The sequence below is a fragment of the Colobus angolensis genome, unplaced genomic scaffold (assembly GCF_000951035.1).
Source record: "Colobus angolensis palliatus isolate OR3802 unplaced genomic scaffold, Cang.pa_1.0 Scaffold98, whole genome shotgun sequence".
In the NCBI taxonomy this organism is placed as follows: Eukaryota; Metazoa; Chordata; class Mammalia; order Primates; family Cercopithecidae; genus Colobus; species Colobus angolensis.
The window spans coordinates 5,890,298-5,915,603 of NW_012123820.1; the positions used below are offsets into that span (position 1 = coordinate 5,890,298).

Sequence of the window (25,306 nt, forward strand, 5' to 3'; positions counted from 1 at the left end):
TATACTTCTCAGATACTGCATTTTTTACAAATTGAAGGTTTGTGGCAACCCTGCATCAAGGAAGTCTGTTGACATCATTGCAATAGCATGTCTCACTTTATGTCTCTGTGTCACATTTTGGTAATTCTTGCAATATTTCACACTGTTTCATTATTGTCTCTGTTATTAAAATCCGTAGTCAATGATCTTTGATGTTACTATTATAATTACTGGGGACACCACGAACCACACTTATATAATACAGTAAACTTAATAAATGTTGTGTATGTTCTGATTGCTCCAACAACCAACCTTTCTCCCATCTTTCTCCTTCTTCTCAGGCCTCCTTACTCCCTGAGACACAATATTGAAATTGGATCAATTAATAACCCTAAAATAGCCTCTAAGTATTAAAGGGAAAGGAAGTTGCAATCTTTCACTTTAAATCAAAAGCTAGAAATGAATAAGTTTAATGAGGAAGGTGTGTCAAAAGCTGAGACAGGCTGAAAGCTAAGCCTCTTAGGCCAAACATAAGCCTCTTATGCCAAACAACCAAGTTGTCAATGCAAAGGAAAAGTTCTTGAAGGAAATTAAAAGTGTTACTTTGTGAATACATAAGTGATAAGAAAGTAAAACAACCTTATTGCTGTTATGAAGAAATTTTGAGTCATCTGAATAGAAGATCAAGCCAGCCACAACATTCCCTTAAGCCAAAACCTAATTCAGAGGAAGGCCCTAACTCTCTTCAATTCTGTGAAAGCTAAGGGAGGTGAGGAAGCTTCAGAAAAAAAGTTTGAAGGTAGCAGAGTCTGGTTCGTGAGTTTTAAGAAAAGAAGCCTTGTCCATCCATAGAAGTGCAAAGTAAAGCTGCAAATGTTGATGTAGAAGCTGCAGCAAGTTATCCAGCAGATGTAGCTAAGATAATTAATGAAGGTAGCTACACTAAACAATAGATTTTCAAAAGAAATTAAACAGCCTTATATTGGAAGAAGATGCCATCTCAGACTTGCGTATCTACAGAGAAGTAGTCAATGCCTCACTTCAAAGCTTCACCCGACAGGCTTACTCTCTTGTTAGAGGTTAATGCAACTGGTGACTTTAAGTTGAAATCAATGCTCATTTACCATTTCCCCAAATCCTGTGACTTTTCAGAATTATGCTAAATCTACTCTGTCTGTGCTCTATAAATGCAGCGACAAAACCTGAATGACAGCATGTCTATGGACAGCATGGTTTACTGGATATTTTAAGCCCACTTTTTGAGTCTTACTGCTCAGAAAAAAAGAATCTTTTAAAAATGCTGCTGTTCGGGCCGGGCACAGTGGCTCATACCTGTGATCCCAGCACTTTGGGAGGCCGAGGTGGGTGGATCACCTGCGGTCAGGAGTTCGAGACCACCCTGACTAACATGGTGAAACCACATCTCTACTAAAAATACAAAAATTAGCTAGGCATAATGGTGGGTGCCTGTAAATCCAGCTACTCGGGGGTCTGAGGCAGGCAAATCACTTGAACCCCGGAGGCGGAGGTTGCAGTGAGCCAAGATCGCACCATTGCACTCCAGCCTGGGTGACAGAGTGAGACTCCGTCTCAAAAATGTGTGTGTGTGTGTGTGTGTGTGTGTGTGTGTGTGTGTGTATGGCTGTTCATTGACAATATACCTAGTCACCCAAGAACTTGGACAGAGATATACAAGGAGATTAAAGTTTTCATGCCTGCTAACACAACATCTATTGTGCAGCACATGAATCAAGGAGTGGTTTGCACTTTTCGTTAGGCTATAGCTGTCACAGATTGTGATTCCGCTATTGGATCTGGGCAGAGCAAATTAAAAACCTTCTGGAAAGGATTTACCATTCTAGATGCCATTAAGAACATTGTGATTCATGGGAGAAGGTCAAAATATGAAGATGAATGAGTTTGGAAGCTGATTCCATCCCTCATGGATGATTTTAAGGGGCTCAAGTCTTCATTGGAGGAAACTTTGATACAGATATAGTGGAAATAGCAAGAGAACTGGAATTAGAAGTGGAGCCTGATGATGTGACTGAATTGCTGCAATCTCGGTACAAAAGTTTAACAGATGAAGACTTGCTTCTTACGAATAAACAAAGTGATTTCTTGAGATGGAATCTACTCTTGTGTAAGTTGCTAGGTACATTATTGAAATGACAGCAAAGGATTTAGAATATTACATAAATTTCATTAATAACGCAGCAACAGGGTTTGAGAGGATTGGCTCCAATTTCAAAAGAAGTTTTACTATGGGTAAAATGCTATCATATGCATCACATGCTGCAGAGAAATCTTTCATGAAGAAAAAGTCAATCAAAGTGGCAAACTTCATTGCTGTCTTATTTTAAGAAATTGCCACTGTCACCCCCAACCTTCAGTAACCACCACCCTGATCATTCAGCAGCCATCAACATCAAGGCAAAAAGATTATGATAATTAGCAATTTTTAGCAATAAAGTATTTTTAAAATAAAATGTATACATTTTTAAGACATAAAGCTATCATACACTTGATAGACTACAAAAGAGTGTAAACAAATTTTATATGCACTGAGAAACCAAAAATTTTGTGTGACTCACTTTATCACGATATCCACTTTATTATGGTGGCCTGGAACTGATCCTGTAATATCTCCATGGTATGCTTGTGCTGTACAGGGGGTAAAGTGTGAGGGGTCAAGAATTTTCATGCCAGAAATTCCATAGCAGCCTACTAGAACTCTGGAAGTGTCACCTCTGGCTGCAGTGCCAGATTCTGGTGAGGATTTCCTGGACCCCGATTTATATCTGAAAAAAACACTAAAAATAACAGAAGCTGGGCAGAAAGTGGCTATGATAACAAAGCTGGGCTCGGTACTTTCTCTGGCTTTTGTGACCAATATCACTGGACTCCTGTGGTATCAAGTTTCATAAAAGAAACTCATACAAAGCAGAGATATCTTAATTATTTTCAGACTGGCATTTCAAAAAGTGTCAATTTCAGTAAGTATTGAAAGTTACTTGTTCTTTGTTTTATCTTTTCAGATGTTTCCTGAAAACATTTGTGGTGTGATCTTTAACAGAGTTTTCACTTACCAATTAATACAAAAATAAGAAAAAGAGCTATAAATACATATTTTATAAAATTTTACATACCAAATAAGGTCCTTTATGTAAGCAAAGGAAAATCATATCCATTTTCAGTACCATTACTTAGCACTAGCGCTCCTCCAGTTAGAAAAACAATTCTTTTAAATGTCTTTATGATTTAAGGTTTCAATAATAACTCGTGAATAGGTGAAAGTTTACTATTTATTTAATCTTAAGAAAACACTGAAAGAAAAAGGCAGGGAATGTAGTAGGCAGTGTGGAAGAATGGAGCTGGCCACATGTGGTTTTAGCAGCTGCAGAGGAAACTGGCTGAGTCTAAGGTTACATATTTCTGTTCAGTAAGGGTATCCATGGTGATAACTCTCATGATGACGGTAGTCATCCTGGTAACCATCCTGGTATCCTTGGTGGTAACTATGGTAACCGTAGCCTGCATACTCATCTTCTGGGCAGCGCATCCCCAGTGACTGCTGAATTGCCATTTCCTGTCTCCGAAGTTGCATCGAATCAATTAAATCGTACACAATCACCATGGACCACATTGGGGAAGGATACCAGGATTTGACATTTCCGTCTTTTCCAACTAGAAGCATGGAGAAGTACTCCGGGCTCACTTGAAAATAGTTACGAATGTCTTTCACCAAATGGGCTGGTACATCTTCTCGCTCAACAACGGAGCTCCCTAGAATAACATTGGAATAGTTATTGTTAGTGCATTAAACAGTCAGAGCCCATGAAAACATTAAAGTGTGAGAAAATCACTGCGCGAATAGGGAGGACCCATGAGCCTCTTCTCTTTAGTTCAAAATCTAATTTAAAAAGTTTGCTTGGGCTTTTTCTACTAGAAATTAAATGTCCCTGCTGTTCTGCAACATCATTAGGGTCAAACTTTGGGGCACACGATGTGTCTTTTGTAGGAATGTTACAAAGTATGAAACCAATTCCTTAATTCAATCCTGGCAAGATTAATTTCTTTAAAATTTGTCACTAGCAAGGATTATATAGTTTACATTTCTAAGTTTATTTCCAATTAGCTTAGTTATTTCTCTGTAACTACAGCTTTCCTTTTGACACATCTTTATAATAAAAAGCTTATTTCATTGTTAAAAGTGAAAATACCTATTCCGTTAAGATCTAGATGAATATTTAAACTATTGTGAATAGTGATAAGAATAAAGGGGAAGGAGAAAAGGAGCTGATACTTTCATGTCTGCTGTGTTCGACACTCTGCTAAGTATTTTACACACATTATTTTATTTAAAGAGCTTGGTCTTGGAAGAAAGGACTGAATTTGCTTTCTGAAACCTTCAGTCAGTAGTCTTGTTTTGTTTTGTTTTGTTTTGTTTTTGAGATGGAGTCTTGCTCTGTCACCCAGACCAGAGTGCAGTGGTGTACTCTCGGCTCACTGCAACCTCCACCTCTGAGGTTCAAGCAATTGTCCTACCTCAACCTCCCAAGTAGCTGGGATTACAGGTGCATGCCACCATGCCTGGCTAAGTTTTATATTTTTTGTAGAGACAAGTTTTACCATGTTGGCCAGGCTGGTTTCAAACTCCTGACCCCAAGTGTTCTGCCCTCCTGGGCCTCCCAAAGTGCTGGGATTACAGGCATGAGCCACCGTGCCTGGCTTCTCTGAGCCTTTTAGTGTATGTATCTTTCAGCTTCTCTGAGCCTTTTAGTGTATGTCGTTATCTGTTGAAAGGGAATCAACGAGATATGACCTATGCGCCTCACAAAACTATTGTGAGAATTAAATGATATAAAATAGAAGAAAATGCTTTGTAAACCATAAGGGCCTATACGGACCCCCCAAAGCATTATTTTAGTTAAGAAAAATGGATAGTTTTACTGTTACTTTGAATGGTTTATATTAGAAATAATATAAGTCCCTGTACTCCACACCCCTTCCCCTCCATATCCCATGCACACACATGCACACATGCACAAGTGCATGAAGTGGGACGAGGAATCAGTGAACTTTGTTCACCTTAGAGATACACCCACTGCTAGCATATAGCTTAATGTAATTTAACTGAACTTAACACTAGTTCATACTGTTTCAAAATAACAACACATTACCATTAATTGGGAACAGTTCTAACACTCCCCCAACTTCCTCTCCAACACCTAAAAGCTTCAGAATGGTTATGTGGCGCAGACCTGAGAGAAAAAAGAAAACCATAGAATTAGAGGAAAGGGTTAGAAGTCATCATTTTCCACAAAGCCCTGATATCTGACAATTAAAAATCTCTTAAATTTAAAAAGAATATAGAGCATAACCTGATTGAGAAGAATCATCCATTTAAAATTTTTACCATAAGGAAGCAAATACTTTCAAAACCTCGAAGAAGACCAACTGTGATTCTCATTCTACTAAATGACAAAAAAAAAAAAAAAGAAAGAAAGAAAGAAAAAATGAAGCCATTGGAACATTAAAATATCTGAGCTGATCTAAGCTAGTTAGTGTTCTGAATTTATAACAGCTTTTATGGCTAACTTAACTTTCAGAGAAAAGACTACAGACTCCATCAATTGTGATGGTTAAAGAAATTGTTCTGCTTTCTCACACAAAACTGTGTTGGCTTAAAGGATTTTTTTTTTTTTTTTACCACTAATTTAGAGGATTCAAAGGCAAAATACTTAAGCAAGCACAACTTGCCTTCATATCCTCTGCTAAAGTTTCAGGACAAGGGGGAAGGTCATGCCTTGGTAGCTTGTTGGAATTCTTTTGAAGATGAAGTGCACATGAAGAGAATTCCGGAGAAAGAAAATAGGAGGACAAAGGGGCTGTCAAGCCATCATATCAAGCTTTCATAGTTTTAAATAAAATCCCAACCTAGTCAGGGTAATAACTTGGAACTAATAATAAGATTGTTGGTGCTGTTTATTGTCCAGGAGAGAAAATTGAATACTGCCGTGGGAGGGCACTTCTAAGGTGAAGCTAAAATCTAGGCACAATGCTATTCAAGAAAATATTTTTTCACCTTTACTCTTTTCCCAGAGAAGTGAAGTATTCTGTTCTACATATTGGTTAGTCATATTTTCAAAAGGGAAGATAATCAATTTAATGATTCATTAATTAATAAATGTGAACATGATTTGTTCACGTTTCGGGTATATTACAAAAGGGTTTGCTTTCACAATGTGACATAAGATCTGTGTGCAGAGATTTAAAAATAAAGTACCACCACATAGCTGCTACAAAAGCATCTTTGGAAAATTAACAAACTGTGGCTTTATACTTTTTTTGTAAAGGTTCTTAACTGCTGTAAGAACTTCTATCTTAACTGGCAACATTGGTGGCTATAAATAAAGTGAAGTTAAGAATACTGGCACAATCAAATTTATATTTTAATATAAAGTCAAATTATTAACCTTGATAATAGGAGTACAAATAAAAATTTCTGAATTTTCTGTTGTTCTTACTATTATGAGCTTGGTTTTGGCCTTCCTTTGAGTTATTTCATATCTTAAAATTAAAATGTACTTATAATTTACACATACTAGGTCATAACAAGGACCCTGGCTCTGTTAATGCTTTACAAAACTTACACTCCTCCCTTTTTAAAAAAAAAAATCAAGCACAGTTTTGAAACTAGTAGATGATTCTTCCTCCTAATAGAGGCATCAAAATAATGGTGATTCATCTATATTCTACCGGATAATTTTTAAATTTGTTGCCCTTAGCTACTTCCCCCTGACCCTGCCCCTGCCCCTGCCCCTGCCCAATGAATCTCTCAAAATTCTCCTTCTGCCGAGGCATATCTCATATGAGATTTCACTCATGACTTCTACTCTTGAAATTGTAGTCATCCCCTTGATTTATCATTGAACTTAGTAGTAAGTTCTATACACTATTCATTTTACTGCCTATATATCCATATCCAAAATGATATTAGCTCCTTCAGGACACTAGAATAAAAATGTTTGCTAAATAAAGCATATATTTGTTTTCAAAATACTGAGCGATTCACTACAAAAAACAGTAAACTATGTTTTTCTTTGGCTTGCTTGTCTTTAAAATAAGGTTTTATTTAAGAGATATTGCTACTTTCTTAGTGCTCAGTTATAAAAATCATTTTTTTATAAAATTCATTCACTAAGTCTTATGAGTTTTGAAGATAAAAATCATTTTTAAGAGAAGGGCAATATAGTCTGCTTCAATTAGTATATTAATTCCCAGAGCCACTCCTATTTTTAAAAAAGACATTTAATCTATGGCGTATCCAATGATGGTATGTAAGTAGATATTCAAGTATTACCTAAGTGAATGATAATACCTAAGTGAGATAAATAAAAAAAAATACTGAAGACAAATGATACAGATCATTAAAAGTAAATCAGAAGATATTTTCAAACACATGAATGAAGAAGAACTAGAGAGGAGAGAATATTGAGGGAAAAAAAAATCCACAGTCGACTAAAGCTCCTGTCTAAAAGCAACTTTATACTCAGTATAATAGAGTATGTGTCTGGAAACCTGAACAGTCTGAACTGGGAATCATTTTGACGATCTAAGGTTCTATGTTCCATTTTAGAATGGACCGGGAGGAGAGTGGTATGGGAAAGCAGTAATGAGGTGGCTTCCCACTCACCAAAATTGCATGCCTGACCACTGAGGGCAGAGAGCTGCTGTGAATAGGCCCAGTCTTCATCGTTAGGAGCAGAGATCACCAGCAACCTCCTCCTCCACCGGAACCTGGAAAAAAAGCAGGACACCGTTATTCCTTACTGCTTCAAACAATAGAAACCAGTGTAGGAAACCAGAGTGACTTAGGCTAGCAATTTTTTTCTGTGCCCAGAAAAAAAAAAAAAAGAAAAAAAACACATGCTTAGAACTGTCCCATAGCTTCTCAAAGCCATTAAACTGCATTGCCACACTCTTGTAGTTTTTCTGTTGTAACTTCACAGTCTTTCTGCCTTGGCATTTGCATGACGTGTTAAGCATGAGTCTGTGGTCACCATGCCTAATGAGGTCACTTGGGGAGAGACAAACTCTCAGATGCAATGAAGACAGGCCAAAATTGTACATTAGACTGTAGCAACAGAAATGAGAAACTCAGAAGGTAACTGAAGAGAACTGGTCTTAGTAGAGTTACTGCTAGAGTTTAGAGGGAGTTAAGAAATGAATATATGGATAGGAGATAAGAGTAGAAAAGGGTAACTAAATTTTAAGTAGATTACAGTGACAGGAAAAAGGAAAATGGAAGAGTGGTTTAAAGGTTCAAAGAGAATTTCTGGAAAAACAAAACCCTATGTACCTTCCTCAGTAGCCAGTGGTTCTTCCAGAGGCAAATGTAATTTCTAAAATGTACCCTATTATGAATAAGAGCCAGTGCTTACAAAGTACTTCTATGAAGTGGAATGATTTTAAGCCTAGAACCATAAGATTTTAGAATGTATAGTAAACTTAGTTTCTGTTTTTACAATTCCAACACAGTAGAGTAGTAGAAAAGGCTTTTGTCTTTTTGGGTATTGTTGAGCATATCACTCAATTCACCAAAGTCTCAGTTTTTCCTTATTTCTTTTTCTTTTCTTTTCTTTTCCTTTTTTTTTTCTTTCTTTGAGACAGAGTCTCACTCTGTCACCAAGGCTGGAGTATGGTGGCATGATCTCAGCTCACTGCAACCTCTGCCTCCCGGGTTCAAGTGATTCTCCTGCCTCAGCCTCCCGAGTAGCTGGGACTACAGGTGCGTGCCACCACACCTGGCTAATTCTTTTGTATATTTAGTAAAGATGGGGTTTCACTGTGTTAGCCAGGATGGTCTCGATCTCCTGACTTCGTGATCCGCCCGCCTCAGCCTTCCAAAGTGCTGGGATTACAGGCGTGAGCCACTGTGCCTGGCCTTCCTTATTTTTAAAATCAAAAATAGCAGTATGTTGTTCACAGGAATGTTACAAGAATTCAACTCTCAAACCTATCAATGCAAGTTATCCACATGATGACATGGATATAGAAGATTATGTCTTAATCTGCAGGCTTCTAGATGTAGAATTTAATCCATTAACAGACATTGACATCATCCATCACAGCACCATCAAATAACCTATTCAGTCCTTAGGTTTGTGTATCATTTTATAGCTCACTTTCACCAACGCAATATGGTTCTTCTTTAGAGCTCAGGGAGGCTGCAGATTATTTTCCCCATTATGCAGATAACAAAACAAGGCTTAGAGAAGCGAATAACTTGCCCAACTAATAAATCTAAGAGGCATTACCAAAATACAGACACTTCTCTGACTCCTGGTCCAGTAGTTTCCCTGATCTACTACCCCAGACATGATATTTTGGCTGCTGCTATCAGGGTCTGCAAGAGGGTATAAAAGAGAGAGGGTATGCATCTAAGGGGCAACTGTATAGAGTTGTCTCAACTTTCATCTTCACTGGAGTTTTGCTTTTTGCCTTCAGTGCAGGTGACTGCAGGGTGTTAGTGCACTCATAGAGCTGACAGCCAGTTAATTTTATTCATGGCTTTGATCCCTGTGCTCCTTCTAGCATCAGGAGTGAACATGAGAGTTTTCAACCCCAAAGAAAATGGCCTCTTGAGGGAATAGTGGTTTGGGTGAATAAGAGAAAATGATAGTTTGATGAAATATAACCTCTGAATAGATGCCTGTCACAAGGTTCGCCAAGTATTGCTTGCTGTGACGTTATATTCACTTCCCCTGCTTTTTTTTTTTTTTTTTAAAGGGAAAGAAAAACTAAAATCTCTACTGAGGACAGGGAACTGAATGTGTTTGACACGAAGGACAAGAGAGGAGCCTCTGAGACTATCCAATATTTCTTAGGAAGGGAACAGTGACTGCTGTCGGATCACAAACATGACAGTCTCAGGTACTTCTCCTGCTTCCTTAGGAGGCATGCCAGACCAGCACTGGCCCCCTAGCCAGCATCCAAACCAGACCAGCCTTCCTGGCCTCACACAGAGCTGTAGGGTGTCTTGGAAGGAGCTATTTTGGGTGAGGTCTATTTTAGTTTGTTTACCTATGTGCACACTGAATGCAGTCCTGATTGGAGAGGGATGGGATCTCAGACTCCCTGTCCCAGACACAGCTAAGAGAAGGTCATTTCCCCTAAGTCATGATTCAGCTTCCCACAGACCTTCACATTAAGATACAAGATCCCAGCTCATGACACGGAAGGAAACTTCCAAAAGATGTAACAAGAGTTGTGAAACTGACCCAGACCCTTATTTTAGACAAATTGTTTTTCTGTCACTTTAGCTTCCCAGGAAATAAAAACTTTACAAACTATGAATGTGTTTGCTTCTCTTAACTGGCATGCCCAGATTAGTATGCATTTGCCCACTCTTTGGGGCTTCTGTCTCAGGGAAAGGTGATTATACCCTGAACCAAATTAATGCTATTAAAGACTAGACTGGCTTCAGAGTCTGGTCAGCTGAAACTAGCCTGTGTAAACCCACCAACCACTCAGCAAATTTGAAGGAAAATTCCCATTTGGATACTGGTTTAATTGCAGGACTGTAATTTTTTTTTTTTTTTCATTTCTGTTTGCCTGGGTTTCAATTCTGGAGTATTTACTAAATCACTTTCTGGTAACTCTTCCTTGATGGCAAAGTTCTCTATGGGACCAGAATAACTATCCTAGGACTACTAATAAGTAGCATTTATCGACCACTTGCTTTGTACTAGGTCCTGGGCCATCTTCACCTTTAGTATTGAATGTACCCTTCACAATAGTCTTAAACAAAAATACACTTACAATTTTCATTTTGCAAATGAGAAAATTGAAGCCCAGAATGGTTAAGTAATTAGCTTAGGGTCACACAGCTAGTAAATGGAGGAACCTGGAGTCGAACTCATTTTGTTTTGCTCGTGCCTTTAAGTAGTACACTATTCCACTTTAATCCTTCCAATAAATTACGATTATTATCAGAATGATTTTATGAGTTGTGACCACAAGTCAGGTACCATTATGGGACATCCAAATTGTAATTATATATATCTCTGAATAGCCATAAAAATGTATATTCCTATAGTAGTAATGAAGATAAGAGCCCATAAAACTCTTACATTAGGTGGAAAATACATTTACACATCTTAGGACCCTATCTAGTTCAAAAGACTTTATAGTATTTGTACATTTCTTAAGAATCAAAAAAATAAAAAATTTAAGTAATCAACCTACAGGAGTATTACAAGCTTTTGTGAATGAAGAAAACTGAGATAATGTCAGCTTTCCCTTTAAAATGTTGAAACCCATGACATAGTGGTTATAAAAAGACACTCTACCTACGGATGCTAAGAAGAATCTCTGAGGATGTCTGTAACTGCCAGTCTCATGACAAATCTCTGCTTTTAAGTAACATCAATGAACTGGATGATAACTGTCTGCTTTATAGGGTGGGCAACCTGAGTTTACTGGGATAGATCACTAACCCTGGAAGATTTAGAATTAAGAAGAAAAAGTTTCAAATAATCAAAATTATAGTAACATAGTAATAATTATATATATGTTTGTATATATATAATTCTGGTTATATATGTATTATGCATATATATAAAATTTATATTATTGTGAAGCTTAAGAGAATTTGGCCTAATAAAATGAGAACTTGAAACTCCAAATTAGAATGTGTAATTAAGTGATTGGTTTAGACGTGTGGCTAATTTGAAATCTTACAGTGTATGCAGTTTTTGGAATATCTGAGAGAACGTTAGATTCACTGTATTTGTAAAATTAACTTATTAAACTTACAGATCTTTAAGTACTCAGAAAGATTTTCTTTGTTTAATTTCAAATAATTGAAAGAAATTTATTAAATGCATAATGCCTATGTGAAATGATGAAGTTGTTTAATTACTAGGTTTATAAGCAAGATCAACCATTATTCAAAGTCCTCTTAAAAGCGATGGCAAAAGTTTGCTGGGTTACAAATTGGAAAATAAAATTTAGAAGCCTAATTCAGAAGTTTTGGAACTGAGGTCTTGAATTTATAACTTGAAATATATTTAACACTGTTAAAATCAAAAATAAACTTCTAAAGAATTTCTACGTTAAAAAGAAAAAAACAAAAGCACCTCAAGAGCAAAAGAAAAGAAAAGAAAAAATTTCTGAATTAGGCTTCTAAATTTTATTTTCCAATTCATAACCCAGGAAATTTTTGCCATCACTTTTAAGAGGGCTTTGAATAATGTTTGATCTTGCTTATAAACCCAGTAATTAAACAACTTCATCATTTCACATAGGCATTATACATTTAATACATTTATTTCAATTATCGTCACCTAAAGTGATGATCTTGGATCAGAAGTTGGTGTTTTACTACCCCTGAGACCAGACAAAGAGCTGTTGTCCAGTGAAGCTCAGAGCTCTTTCTCAATGGAGGCTGACCCTAAGGCTGAGTTGATTTTAAGTCCTTATGAAGGTGTATGCCTTCTATTTCCATTTTGGATACTTGCACTGCATTGAGAATTTGGATGAAGGAAGAGCCTTGGGTTACTTTCAGAGCTGAAATTCTGTGGTTTTAAGAGTTTCTTCCTTTTGCTTCAAATTCTAGGCCTTTAGGTTCAGAACTAATAATAATTCACATCATATTTTCAAAAGGAGCATAAGATGAGAAGGGAGATTTGGGGAGTCAAATTGTCCCAGGGTACTGACTCCTAGAGCTGACACTAGCTCAGTGATGAAAGTTACTTAACCTCCATTGGCTTCAGTTGTCTCTCCTGCAACATGACGATAGTCACAGTATTTAGATCATGGGATTCTTGTAAGGGTAACACTAGGGAATGAAGGTGAAGTACTTGGCCCAGAGATTAGCACACAAAAAGTGGTCACAGGTATAATGGCTATGTGAAATGGAGATGGATGGAGATAGAGCTGCTTGCTATCGTTTTTAATTTTATGGGTGAGAGATTTTTTCAGGCAGGTTAATTGAAAAGGGTCAACATAGCTAGTAAGTTGCAGACTCAAAACTTGGATGAATGGTAAATTCTATACTCTTTATATATCATGATGTTACATCCTAGAAGACCCAAGCTTCACAAATCTGTAGAAATTCAGATTATCCACTTCCTAATCATATCCTTCTTAAAGCTCTGTCTCACATACGGAGAATGTGCTTTTAGAGACACGAGTAAAGATTTGGCTTGGAGGCTCAAACACTAAATGTGTATTTCATGCTTGCTTGGTTTCTGGAGCCCCTTAACCACACAGTATAGCTGGAGTGGCGTTTATAATGGGACCTCTGTAAGTTTGTTGTGTATAGTTTTCTGCAACTTTGCACCTCCTAGGGCCCCAAAGTCTTTGTAGAAGTTTCATCCTACATCGGGGCAGGGAAGGAGAAGGGAGAAAAGTGGATTTGTCAGAGGTGTTTAAACCAAAGCAACTCCATCTTAAATAGGAGCTGGGTAAAATGAGGCTAAAATCTACTGGGCTGCATTCCCAGACGATTAAGGCATTCTAAGTCACAGGATGAGACAGGAAGTCAGCACAAAATACAGGTCATAAAGAACTTGATGATAAAACAGTTTCCAGTAAAGGGGCCAGCCAAAATCCACCAAAATCAAAATGGCGATGAGAGTGACTTCTGGTCATCCTCACTGCTACACTCCCAGTGCCATGACAGTTTACAAATGCCATAGCAATGTCGGGAAGTTACCCTATATGATCTAAAAAGGTAGGGCAAGTATAATCCATCCCGTGTTTAGCATATCATTGAAAAATAACCACAAAAATGGGCAGCCAGCAGCCCTCCGGGCTGCTCAGTCTATGGAGTAGCTATCCTTTTATTCCTTTACTTTCTTAATAAACTTGCTTTCACTTTGCACTGTAGATTCACCCTGAATTCTTTCTTGCATGAAATCCAAGAACCCTCTCTTGGGGTCTGGATTGGGACCCTTGTCCTGTAACAGATTGAGTTGTTTTTACACTCTTCTCTGGGTATGCTCCTCCCCCATGGACACTGGGGTTGTCACAAGATGGCCTTCAATAAATGACAATGTCGAAAAATTCATGAAACTGGGTCAAGAGGATTTCTCCTTTTGAGGTCTTAGTGGGGCTTTTGTTGTTTCCTGCAGAGTTGGAAGGAAGCGGAAAATCAAGCACAGTGTGCCAAATCCTGTTTGGAACCAGAAGGGGCCTAATATATAAATATGCAAAATAGAAATGCTACATGCAGAGATCTCCAGATTTACTGACTGAGTAAATTAACCTTCTTGGGCGTTCAGGATTCTATTTTCTGTACCAAAGAAAAGAGCAAAAAAAAAAAGGAGAAAAGAACTATCCAGAGCCACCAAATCAACACTGATGCTTGGAGCTGAACCCAGCCAGCCTTATAGCCAGAGACACTTCAGCAGAACAAGACAAAGCCCAGTGGTCAAAGATGGGTAGGTTTTTCTCCAGTGGGGGTTACTCTCTGTAAACACACGTGGGCTCTGTGTGTCTTTGGCATTTTCATGAGCTCACTCAGAACAAATTTGCACCTTCCTCTTTCGCAACTCCAAAGGTGATGTACCTGGATAGGAAGTTCTCCAGGGACTGCTTTTTGTCCTCTTTGCAAACAATGCCCTCCTTCTTCTGCTTCTCCATATCTTTGATTCGGGACTGGAAAGTATCGATCAGATCAAACACAGACTTCATTGTTATTGGCACCTCATAGTATTGCTGTTTAAGAAAGAATAGAATGCATTTAATGTACAAGTGCATTTCTTTTCTCTATTCAGAGGGTAGAGAACCTGTGAGAATTCGGAGGAGCTCTGGGGAAATCTTTGAAATCAGAGCCTGGAGGACATATTGCTTCATAAATGCTCTCCTGCAATAGTACCCTCTGCTGATGTTTTGAGGGTTAGATTCCATGAAACAACTGCCTCTTTTACAAGGAATTCTTAACTACACTCCTTTTATTGGAAAGGGTCCATGCCTTCCTCACCATACAAGTCCTCTGTTCACCTCTCTACCTTTGGCACTAAGGTTCCTATTGACTAACAACTGGAGAAGAAGTGAGAAACACTGTACCTAACACAGGAAACTAAATGGAATGACATGTTCAAGTGTGTAACCTGAGCAATAAGAGTAGTTTTCCACCAAGGCCTGTTCTGTGGTCCCAGGGATTGTTTTACTGAGTAAGCATCACTTAATATTAAGTCATGCTTTTTACATATTCTCAGAAATAAGTTGGGATCCAACTTAAAGACAATGAAATTCAGGTTCCTGAATTACAGTTACCTGGACTTACAAAAGCAACTTTAGATGGATTTAGGGGCTGGCTGAGCATAATCAGTGTAAGCTGGAGAGCAGTCTGGACATGGCTCGAAGCTCCGCCCTCTGTGGGAATTCAGTAAATCACAGAATGTGAGAGCTGGTAAGGACCTTAGAGATTATCTGGCCCAATCTCTCTCATTAGAGATGGAACAACACGTGCAGAATTAGCTAATGACGCCATCTCTCCAGATCCAGAAACATATTGCATGTTGGATCAGCTATTCTGATAGCACAGACAGCCTTTTCTCCCCTGAAGATTCTCATGCAAGCATGGTATATGGATGAATTTTCATGAATATTTTTTATGTTCCCCATTTCACATGGTTTCAGAAGCATGGAATTTTAAAAGAATATTTTGATAAGTTGTTTTAAAAATTGTTTAGGGAATGCTTTAAAAAGGTATTAAGATAAACTTTAGTAAAATGTATTTTCAGTGATATAGTGCCAGTATGCCAGAATTGTTAAGATAGTGGGTTCTGGAGCCAGCCTCTGTGGGAATGAAGTTCAACATTAACTGCATGGTGACCTTGGGCTGGTTACTTAACCATTCTGGGCCTCTGTGTTTTCCTCTGTGAAACAAAAATAATACTAACATTTATCTTAGATGTGTGAGATAAGGATTGCAAAGGGTTGAAGAAAGTGCCAGGCATAAGGACAGCACTTGATAAAGTGACTATTTTTGTTATTGTTGTTATTACATGGCATAGTTTTTCATGGTTCAGAACCTTTGTCCGTAAGCATAGAAAGAAAGTAGGTGTAAAACCCCAAACTCTTGTCCACATTGGATCAGGAAGCACACTTCTAGACCCCTCTGAGATAGGCCTACATTAAATACGGGTTTCTTGAAGGCAGAGACCCCTCTTCACCTTTAATCTCCAGGACCTGGCACATCATAGCTCTTTAACCAGTTTCTTATGAATGTAAAACATTGGTGTTAGAAAAGAATTTAGTCTGAGTCAAGTAGCTGGGCTGTGGGAAGTCACTCCAACTCAGTCTTTGCCAGATACCACATTTCTGGATGCAAATTCATAGGACAACATGGAAAATTTGGCTCATCTCAAAACCTTCCCACTTATGAAGTAATTTATGCTTACTCATAAATTGAATGGACTCATTAACAAAACAATTCAGATTTGCTATTCTAAAAAATAGCACTACATTATTCAAAATAAGCAACTGTACCTTGACTCTCAGATCCACATCTGTTAGCACCATGAAGAAGTCATTATAGGTCATTCCGTACTCTTTCCTCAGCTCGCTGATGAGATGCTGGTCTACCAAGTCTTCATCATCCACCACTCGCATGGGCTTCTCATTATCTTAAGGGAAATAAAATGTGAATGAATATGGGTGTGGCAAGACAGAAATCACTGGGAAGTGAATGGGTGAAGGCTCTGGGCCTAATCACACCAGCCTTCATTAGTTTTATATATTCAACTCACATTGTGTTTGAACAAAAGTTTTCAGAGTGAATTAATAAATATAGAAACAAATACATGAATAAAGTTTTGAAAGCTACTCTTCCATAGATGATCAAGGCTCTATCTCTGTCCATCCTGTTTGTAGCAAATAGGAACAAAGTGAGAGTGAAGACTGCTGAGTCACACCTAGGAGAAGACTGCAACTCACCGAGGGAGTCAGTCTTCACCCCAACTCACCGGGGAACTGGACCAACCCAGACACTTTTATTAAGTTCTGTTTCCATTAAACGTAATTCTGAGTCTAAAATCTGTGTCTGTTCCTCTTTTTTGGTATAGAATTAACTTTGGGATCCAGCAAGCATGTCATATCTATAGAGAAAAATAGAGTTTCTGTTGAAACCTAGTCACAGGTTCATTTTGGCTCCAAAAGAAGTCAAGCTATTCATAATGCAACTTTTGTAAGTGAATACAATTTCAAACAAAATGTGACAATTTATGGAAATTTTAAATCACTATATATTTTTTCAATTATCAACCCCCCCAAATAAATCCTTATAATTCAGGATGGTTCTGGAAGGTGTCACTGGATTAATGAGAAGCACGAAAATCAAGATACCAGTGGTTTTACATGGCAACTTGTATGTCGGGAAAGCATTTTAACATTTTCAAGGACAGAAGAACTTTATTTACTTCTTCCCTCTCAAACAAGTCACAGTATATCTCTCAACCCTACCTAAGATTTTATCTTTAAAATAATCCCCTATATTAAAAACAAATGTGGAAAATTAACGTTAGCAAATATGTGATAACAGGAAAATTAGCAATGACAGCCTATCATTTATTACCAACAGCACTACCCAGTGAACAGTACTGTACTGCAATACTATACCACAGTAAAAACAACTACAATTTTGCAAATGAGATGTTATAATTTGAGTACCACAGACATTACTCTTCATTAACAAAAAGGGGATAATTATAATTTAACTGTTATTTTTATTTGATTAAGATTGTTGAAAGTGTATAAACAAGGAACTTTATTTCTCCAAAGCAAATCAAAATGAGAGGGGAAAGAATCAATCTGTTTTCCTTCCCAAAGTCATAACAGTGCTTCATGGAGGTGGTCCAAAGGAAAAGGAGCTGAGAGCCTAGATGAGAATTCTCCAAGCACTGTCTGCAACATAAAAAGTGATAGGTCTCATGCATATAAACTATTTTCAAATGCACATTTTTGTTATTAGAAAAATTTAAATTAATTTACAATTATTGGATTTATATTTTTAAATGTATCTTGTTGAGTATAAAAACAAATTGCAAAACAAAATGCATAGTATGACTTTATTCTTGGTTATAAGGAAATAAAAACAAAAGATACATTCATATGGAAATACAGATAGGAAAAAGTCCATAGGAAAAGGTGAAGTGAAAACTTTTATTGTTTATTCTGCATACCTACGTTATTCAAATTTTAACAAGGAACATATTTTACTTTGTGAATAGTAATAATAATAATAAAGAAAACCATTCAAAAACTGCTTTTTAAAAAATGTTCTTAACAACTAATGTTCTGATTCTAAGACTTCACAAACCAGATTTTATCTTGTACTTGGAAATTACAATTTTTAATTCCCAACCTACATTCATTCTTGCTTTTGTTCATTCAATGAAATATTTATCACTAATGTCCAGAGTTGGTTCTGTGCTGAGTGCTAGAACCAATAACTTGGACAGAGTTCAAGCTCCTAATTAGAACCAGAATTAGACCATTAGCATCCACTTAATGGATAAAGTCACAAAACCACTGAATGGCTCAGATGGAAGGAAACTGGAGATTGTAGTAGATTTTTAATATAGCACCAATTCTTCCCTCTCCCTATAGCTATACCCTTGCCAAGTAACTACAGCTTATTCATATGGGAAATGGGTTGAGCTGTCCTACCTCTTGATTCTGAGCTCATCTATATCACTGGCTTTGGTCAATGGGATATTAGCACAATGACACAAACAGAGGCTAGAAATGGGCTTATGCATTAGGGATTGTTTTTGCTTCTGCCATTTCCATGAGAATATGCCCACACCAGCTTGCTGGAGGATCAATCACACCAAGTTACCCTGTTCTCATCCTAACCAAGGCTACCCCAGGTCAGCTGACAGCCCATTGACCCCCAACATGTGTACAAGCCCAGCCAAGATCAGCAGAACCTCTTACCCAACCTGTTGCTGACTGGAGATGCATGAGCAAACCTAATCAAGCCCAGCCCAGATCAGCTGAACCCTAGAAACTTGTCACTAAATGGATGTTTACTGTATGTGCCACTAAGGTTTGTGGTCTTTGTTACCTCACCTTATTATGGCAATAGACAACTGAGTATAGACATTATCTGGCTCCACCCCATCACATTATTAAGGTTGAAACTAAGGAAACTGTAGTGGACACTGTGGTGTGCTGTCCAGATGCTACCTTCAGAACTAAGGGTGCTGTCAATATAAGCAGTTAGATCTCTGACAACTGATCTGCTTAGAAGGGAGCCACCTTTCCCCAAGTCACACCCCTACCATGAGACAGCTCACATTCAATGGTTGATGTAGTAGAAGAGGGGATAGATATAAAAGCTATCCCCTTTGTCTCAAAGTGGACAATTCGGAAGAGCCAACTCTATTGCAGCTCAAATTCACCCTGTCCAGTCTTGTATCCCTCACCCCTCATAAGTATTGTTCTTGTGTTAACTGCCTGCAGGCAAAACTCAGAGTCTCAGAATCTGTTTCTCAGAAAACCCAGTCTGTCACAGACCCTGAGATGAGGAGTGACTTGCTCAAGTTCACATTGCAGGTTAATGACAGAGTGAGGTTGGGACTCAGGTGACATCACCTCACTCCCACCCAGTGTTCTCTCTGCTATGCCAAAATGCCTCACACTCAAGGGTAGAGAGGACCCAGGACCAAGATTTAAGGCAAACTTTGCTTTACTAGTATATGGCAAGAAACCAATTTCACAGCCTGTTTTCTTTCAACCAAAATGTTTTCTGAAATATTTCAACCAAACTTTAGGAATAAAATATTTTGCACTCGCAGATTACAGGAATATCTACATGTTTGTGCTGAGAAGAGGATCTGTCAAAGCAAAACAATGAAAGTCCTAATCAACACTGGATCAGACTAGGGTGGTGGCAACTCTGTAGCAGGACAGAGTCCACTCTAGGTCAGTATCTGTGAAGCTACATCCTGTCTCAGCTCCTGCTCCTGCCACAGGTCTTTCTTGAACTCTGCATTCTATCTAAATCAGGGCTCAGTGTTGAGGTTCTCTTTAGTCTGGAAAAGCAACATAGACTTGGCAGGTTCTTGTTAAATTTATCCAAATTCTGTTTAAGCTCACTAATGATTGTACGGATTACAGGGCTTAGAAGGAAAAATTCTTTTTTAAAAAACAATGTTATTATTATTATTTTTGAGATGGAGTCTTGCTCTGTCACCCAGGTTGGAGTGCAATGGTGCAATCTTGGCTCACTGCAACCTCTGCATCTGCGGTTCAAGTGATCCTTCCACCTCAGTCTCCTAAGTAGCTGGGATTACATGTGCCACCATGCCCACCTAATTTTTTTTTTGTATTTATAGTAGAGACGAGGTTTCACCATGTTGGCCAGGCTGATCTCACACTCTTGACCTCAAGTGATTCACCCATCTCAGCCTTCCAAAGTGCTGGGATTATAGTTGTGAGCTACCATGCCCAGCCAGAAGAAAAAAATCTTTAGGAAACATTGTCTAAACTGTCTACGTGCACCTGATCCAGCTGAAATGCTTCATAGATTCAAGCCCATTTTGTGGGATTTGGACCTAAGATTATTGAGGTAAGGGATTCCCAGGGAAGGTGAACTCTGTTATGTGTCGATAAGGTCTGGCCCTAGAAGTGGGACATTTGCCTAGAGTGCCATTCTTTAAAAATTTCAACCCCAAACATCAGCAGTCAAATTCAAGTGGTACTAAATTTCTTCATGTATTTGTCCTTCCATGACTAATTATAGATAGCAATGACATTGCAGAAAATTCACCTTCAGTTATAACATATTAAACACCAAATGTGTGCTAGGCATTATGCTTAAAGCTTCCATCTGTAACTGCTTTCCTTGTGACATCCATGGATTCTCCTCCTCCAACCCTCTCTTGCCTAAGTTCAGGTAATTCCACTAATGCCTGGACTACTTTAGCCTCTCACATTGCTTCAAAAGTTCCCAATCTCTTCTAGCAGTTTTTAAAAGTATGATCCACTATCCACCTTCATCACAATCACCAGGAGTGCTTGTTAAAATTACTATCCTTGGATCCAGATCAATTGACTCAGAATCACTGGTGGTGAAGCCCAGGAATATGCATTTAAAAATTTTCCTGGGTAGTTGTTATGCACTCTAAAGACAAAGAGCTACTGTTCCAGAGGAGAAAATCTAAATCCTTGTCATAGCATACAAGATCATTTATGGCATTATTAACTTATCTATTAACTCTTCTTCCACATATTATGCTCCAGCCCTCTACTTTCAGTCTCTAGAAACCTGTCCTCTCTTCCTGGAATGCTATCCACATGAGTACGCCTTATTGTCTGTGAAACCTGTCTTTACCTCACTTGTGCACTTAACATTTTGGTATTCTTCTGTAATAAGCTAATCACCTTGCATTGCAACCAGTTGTTTACATATCTGTCTTCCCCCTAAATATGAATAATTCAACGATAGGGACTGAGTTTTGGTCACCTTTTATATCCTTTCAGCCTAGCACAGTTCCTAGCATACAACCGGCATTCAGTAAAGATTTGGTAATCATAAGAACGCTCCCATAAGAAGGATATCACATGAAAAAGACACTAATAAGGTATAGATAAGGTGAGTGATTCTGGGACTGTGTAGAAAACCCACCATAAAACTTTCACATTTGCCTTTGATCTTGTGAACCCGCAATACAGTCTAATGTAATTTAAGAAAACACATTCATATATATTTATTTTCTAAAATTGGTTTTGCATGCATTAGGTCTTTTACATAAAACATATCTGTAAGGCATTTAAAATATAACTATTCTTTTCAACAAGTCAGCAGGGGCCAAAACTCTTTTGGCTGTGCTGTAGATAAGCCAGGAGGTAGATGCCAGCAGAAGCTCAATTGCTTTTATTCTTAAGAACTTTGCCAGGAGTGCTGAGCAGTCCATGGCAGGTTGTTTCAGTTGGGATAACCTTGGCCTCCAGCTTGGAACTTACTTCTTTTTGATTGGAAATAGACGTGTTTAAATTACTTCGCAAATTGATATGCTTACTCCTCTTTTACTCTATGAGTGGGTCATTTTCCGATCTACTACCCCACTGTGAGATGAGTGACCTGATTGAATTGATAGGTAGGACTACCCTGGCCCCCCCCAATTCTTTTTTCATTCTGCAATGAAGTGCCTTTAGCCAGCAAGTTTTTCCTATCTAACGAAATTTGTCTGTAATCCATTCACTTAACAAACACACCCAACATTCCTATTCTAGACTGACATTTTAAATACCACTAACAAGAAAGAATGCCTTTATGTGTTAGGCCATTTTAAACCCTACATGCAATATACTCTGTGCTGGCAAAACCAGATAGGCATTGGAATTCGCTCAAGCATAAATAACTTTATTTACATGAAAGCCTAAAATTTTTTTTTTTTTTTTTTTTTGAGACGGAGTCTCACTCTGTCGCCCAGGCTGGAGTACAGTGGCCGGATCTCAGCTCACTGCAAGCTCCGCCTCTCGGGTTCATGCCATTCTCCTGCCTCAGCCTCCCGAGTAGCTGGGACTACAGGCGGCCGCCACCTCGCCCGGCTAGTTTTTTGTATTTTTTAGTAGAGACGGGGTTTCACCATGTTAGCCAGGATGGTCTCGATCTCCTGACCTTGTGATCCGCCCGTCTCGGCCTCCCAAAGTGCTGGGATTACAGGCTTGAGCCACCGCGCCCGGCCAAAAGCCTAAAATCTTAAGGTAAGTTTCTTGGCGTTTGTAGCTTCATCGATGACATCCAAATACTTTTAGCAAGATGGACCAGCTGGTGAGTACGGCCTACACTGTAGCTGGATGCGTGCCCCTGCTTTCAAGGCCCAGTAAAAGTCTGGAATAGTAGGCAGAGCTTGATTTATTTTTAAGGAAAAGTAAGGCCATCTGATGGATTTCCAGCTGAAAGTCAGTCAAGGCTGGAGTTTTTGGTTCACTGAGCCCATGGCTCATGCCAATTCTTATTTTCCCATGGCTGACTCCCAGTCTTGGCTGAAAGGGCTACAGCCTTTCCCATAAGGGTAACCTGGGACATGACACAGGGAGAGAGAGGCCTTCCAGGCAATAGATGAGAAACAAAGTAAAAGATCCCCCTGCCGAAATCAGGTCCAGGCTGCCATTCAGTGAGGAAAATGCCCAAATCATAATACCTGATTTCCAATAAGGCAGAAAAAAAAAAAAAACCCTGCAGCCCCTCTACAGTTCATATTCAATCCAGATGTCTAGAAAACAGTAGGATTATGCTAAAAATTTGCCAAGGCAGTACCAGATGCTTATAATGGGACCATATAGAAGTTGAGGTGGAAGATGTAATGATTTTTCCAAACTTCTCTGAAATAAGGAATGAGAACACTTTGTGGAAGGGTTGGGAGGTAACACATTTGACACTAGGAACACCTGGTTTGTGAGGGCTTTCATCACTAGCCAGCACCAGTCTCTGGCTGGATTGAATACTTACTTCCTTTCTGGACATCTGGAGTGTAATTAAGCTCACTGCCCACATGCTATTATTTGAAAAATCCAGGAAACAAATGGTTGAATCCTAGTTAGCCAATAAATATGTGGCTTTGTAGTATTAGTCTCTTGGGCGTCAGTTTTATCCCCAAGAATAATAATGCAGCCTGATCTGGATGAGCTGTTGTGAGGGTTCGTGTGTCAACATTCTGCAATCAGCACAAAGCAATAACAAGTGTTTTGCCATTATAGGTGCTCTAGTGACAAGTGTGACAGCTCATTGATCTCCAGATGACTACCAGATCAAATGGTGATGCAGTGGATGACCACATAATAGTGCCTGTTACCTGACCAGCATTTCTGTATACTATCTTATTTAATCCTGTGAAATAGATATGATTATCTTCTAAACTAAGACTTAGGAGTAGCTTGCTCAAGGTGACACAACAAGTAAATTGTGACCCTGGATTTAAATCTGTCTCCAGAATTCATTTTTTGTCTTTTGTTTGTATGATCATTATTGTTGTTGTTTTGGTTAAGAAAATTCCTTTTTTGCTTGTTCTCCCCCTAAATTATACATACGGTGCAGGATAAATGTCCAAAAATGAATCATCAATCCACGATAATTTATGATGGGACTTTGGAAAGGATGCTATTTATTTTTCCTTTGTAGCCTTCTCAGAGGAAGGTGGGCTATTTAAAGTAAAGAATGCATAACTGATACTTAACCCTGAATCAGCTCTAGAGATCTGCTATACAATATTGTACCTATAGTTATCTATACTGTATTGTGCACTTAAAAATGTATTAAGAGGGAAGATTTCACATTAAGTGTACTTACCACAATAAAAAAAAAGACTTAGAAAGCTAGACCATATTCAAATCAAGTTGACATTATCATGACATAGTATAACTGATATGTCTTCAATTACACCAAAATCGCATGTCAGAAAAATCTGTGCAATAATGTTATGTGTATTGAAGTTAAATGTTGACTAACAAATAATGAGTTATATATTACTAAATATATTTTATATTATTTCAGGTGCTTTTAGATGAAATATATTTTATAGCAACTATGCAGAATATGCAAACAATGGAATATAAAGGATTACTGTAAGGGATTTTTTTTGTAGTTAAACCATGAACAACAACAAAACAGTAGAAAATGCATATAAGAAAAAAAGCTTTTTAAAAAATAAAGCCCCAGAGATGCAATAATTATAAAATAAACTGGGTGGGTCATATTTTGGGCTTCTGACTATGCGGCTTAACTAATCACAGTAAATCTTACAACATTCCCATGAGAACAGCAATGAGTTAGATCTCAGCTGCCCAACACTGGGCTGTACGCCTTATGAGTCTCACATGTACTATTAATATGTAAAACTGTGAAAACTCTAAATTCAGCCAAATTCTTCTGCTCTCCAAAACAACTTGGCTGCAGTTCAGTCCATATTTTCAGTGACTTTTCATTTATCTTAACAGCTTCTCTCAGTTCTGGTTAATTCCTTCCTCAGGCTTGCCAGAGTCAAGTACTTCCAAGAGTCTGGCAAGTCCCATCTGTGATGAGTCACCTGCAGCAGTGTCTGCAGGAAGATCAGATGGGGCTGGCACAGGCAAGGAGACTCAGTACCCAGAAAAAGTGTCTGAATGTCTCTCTGATTCTCTCCCACACTGTATTACTTTTCCCATTTTCTTCCACCTTACTGACTTTCAGACAATAGAGTGTTTGCATGTTTTCCTTTTTTACAGTGCTGAAAACTTAAACTAGAACCATCCTGGAATGGCTATTTAAATAAGCAGGCAAACTGACCTGTGTTATCACAACCAAAGAGCCCTCTGAACA

General features: G+C 38.3%; 1 protein-coding gene across 3 annotated transcripts in view; it reads right to left on the minus strand.

Annotated features, from left to right (window-relative positions):
- Positions 1 to 3,093: 3,093 nt before the first annotated feature.
- CCDC80 (coiled-coil domain containing 80) overlaps positions 3,094 to 25,306 on the minus strand; it is a 33,898-nt gene continuing 11,685 nt past the window's right edge. For all 3 annotated transcript variants that reach the window (XM_011932786.1, XM_011932788.1, XM_011932787.1), the window contains 5 exons: positions 16,489 to 16,625; positions 14,561 to 14,709; positions 7,679 to 7,782; positions 5,163 to 5,243; positions 3,094 to 3,765 (listed from right to left, as the gene is read on the minus strand). In XM_011932786.1, the coding sequence (XP_011788176.1) occupies positions 3,419 to 3,765; positions 5,163 to 5,243; positions 7,679 to 7,782; positions 14,561 to 14,709; positions 16,489 to 16,625 (818 nt within the window). In that variant the 3' untranslated portion in view covers positions 3,094 to 3,418. The remainder of the gene's footprint in view (positions 3,766 to 5,162; positions 5,244 to 7,678; positions 7,783 to 14,560; positions 14,710 to 16,488; positions 16,626 to 25,306) is intronic.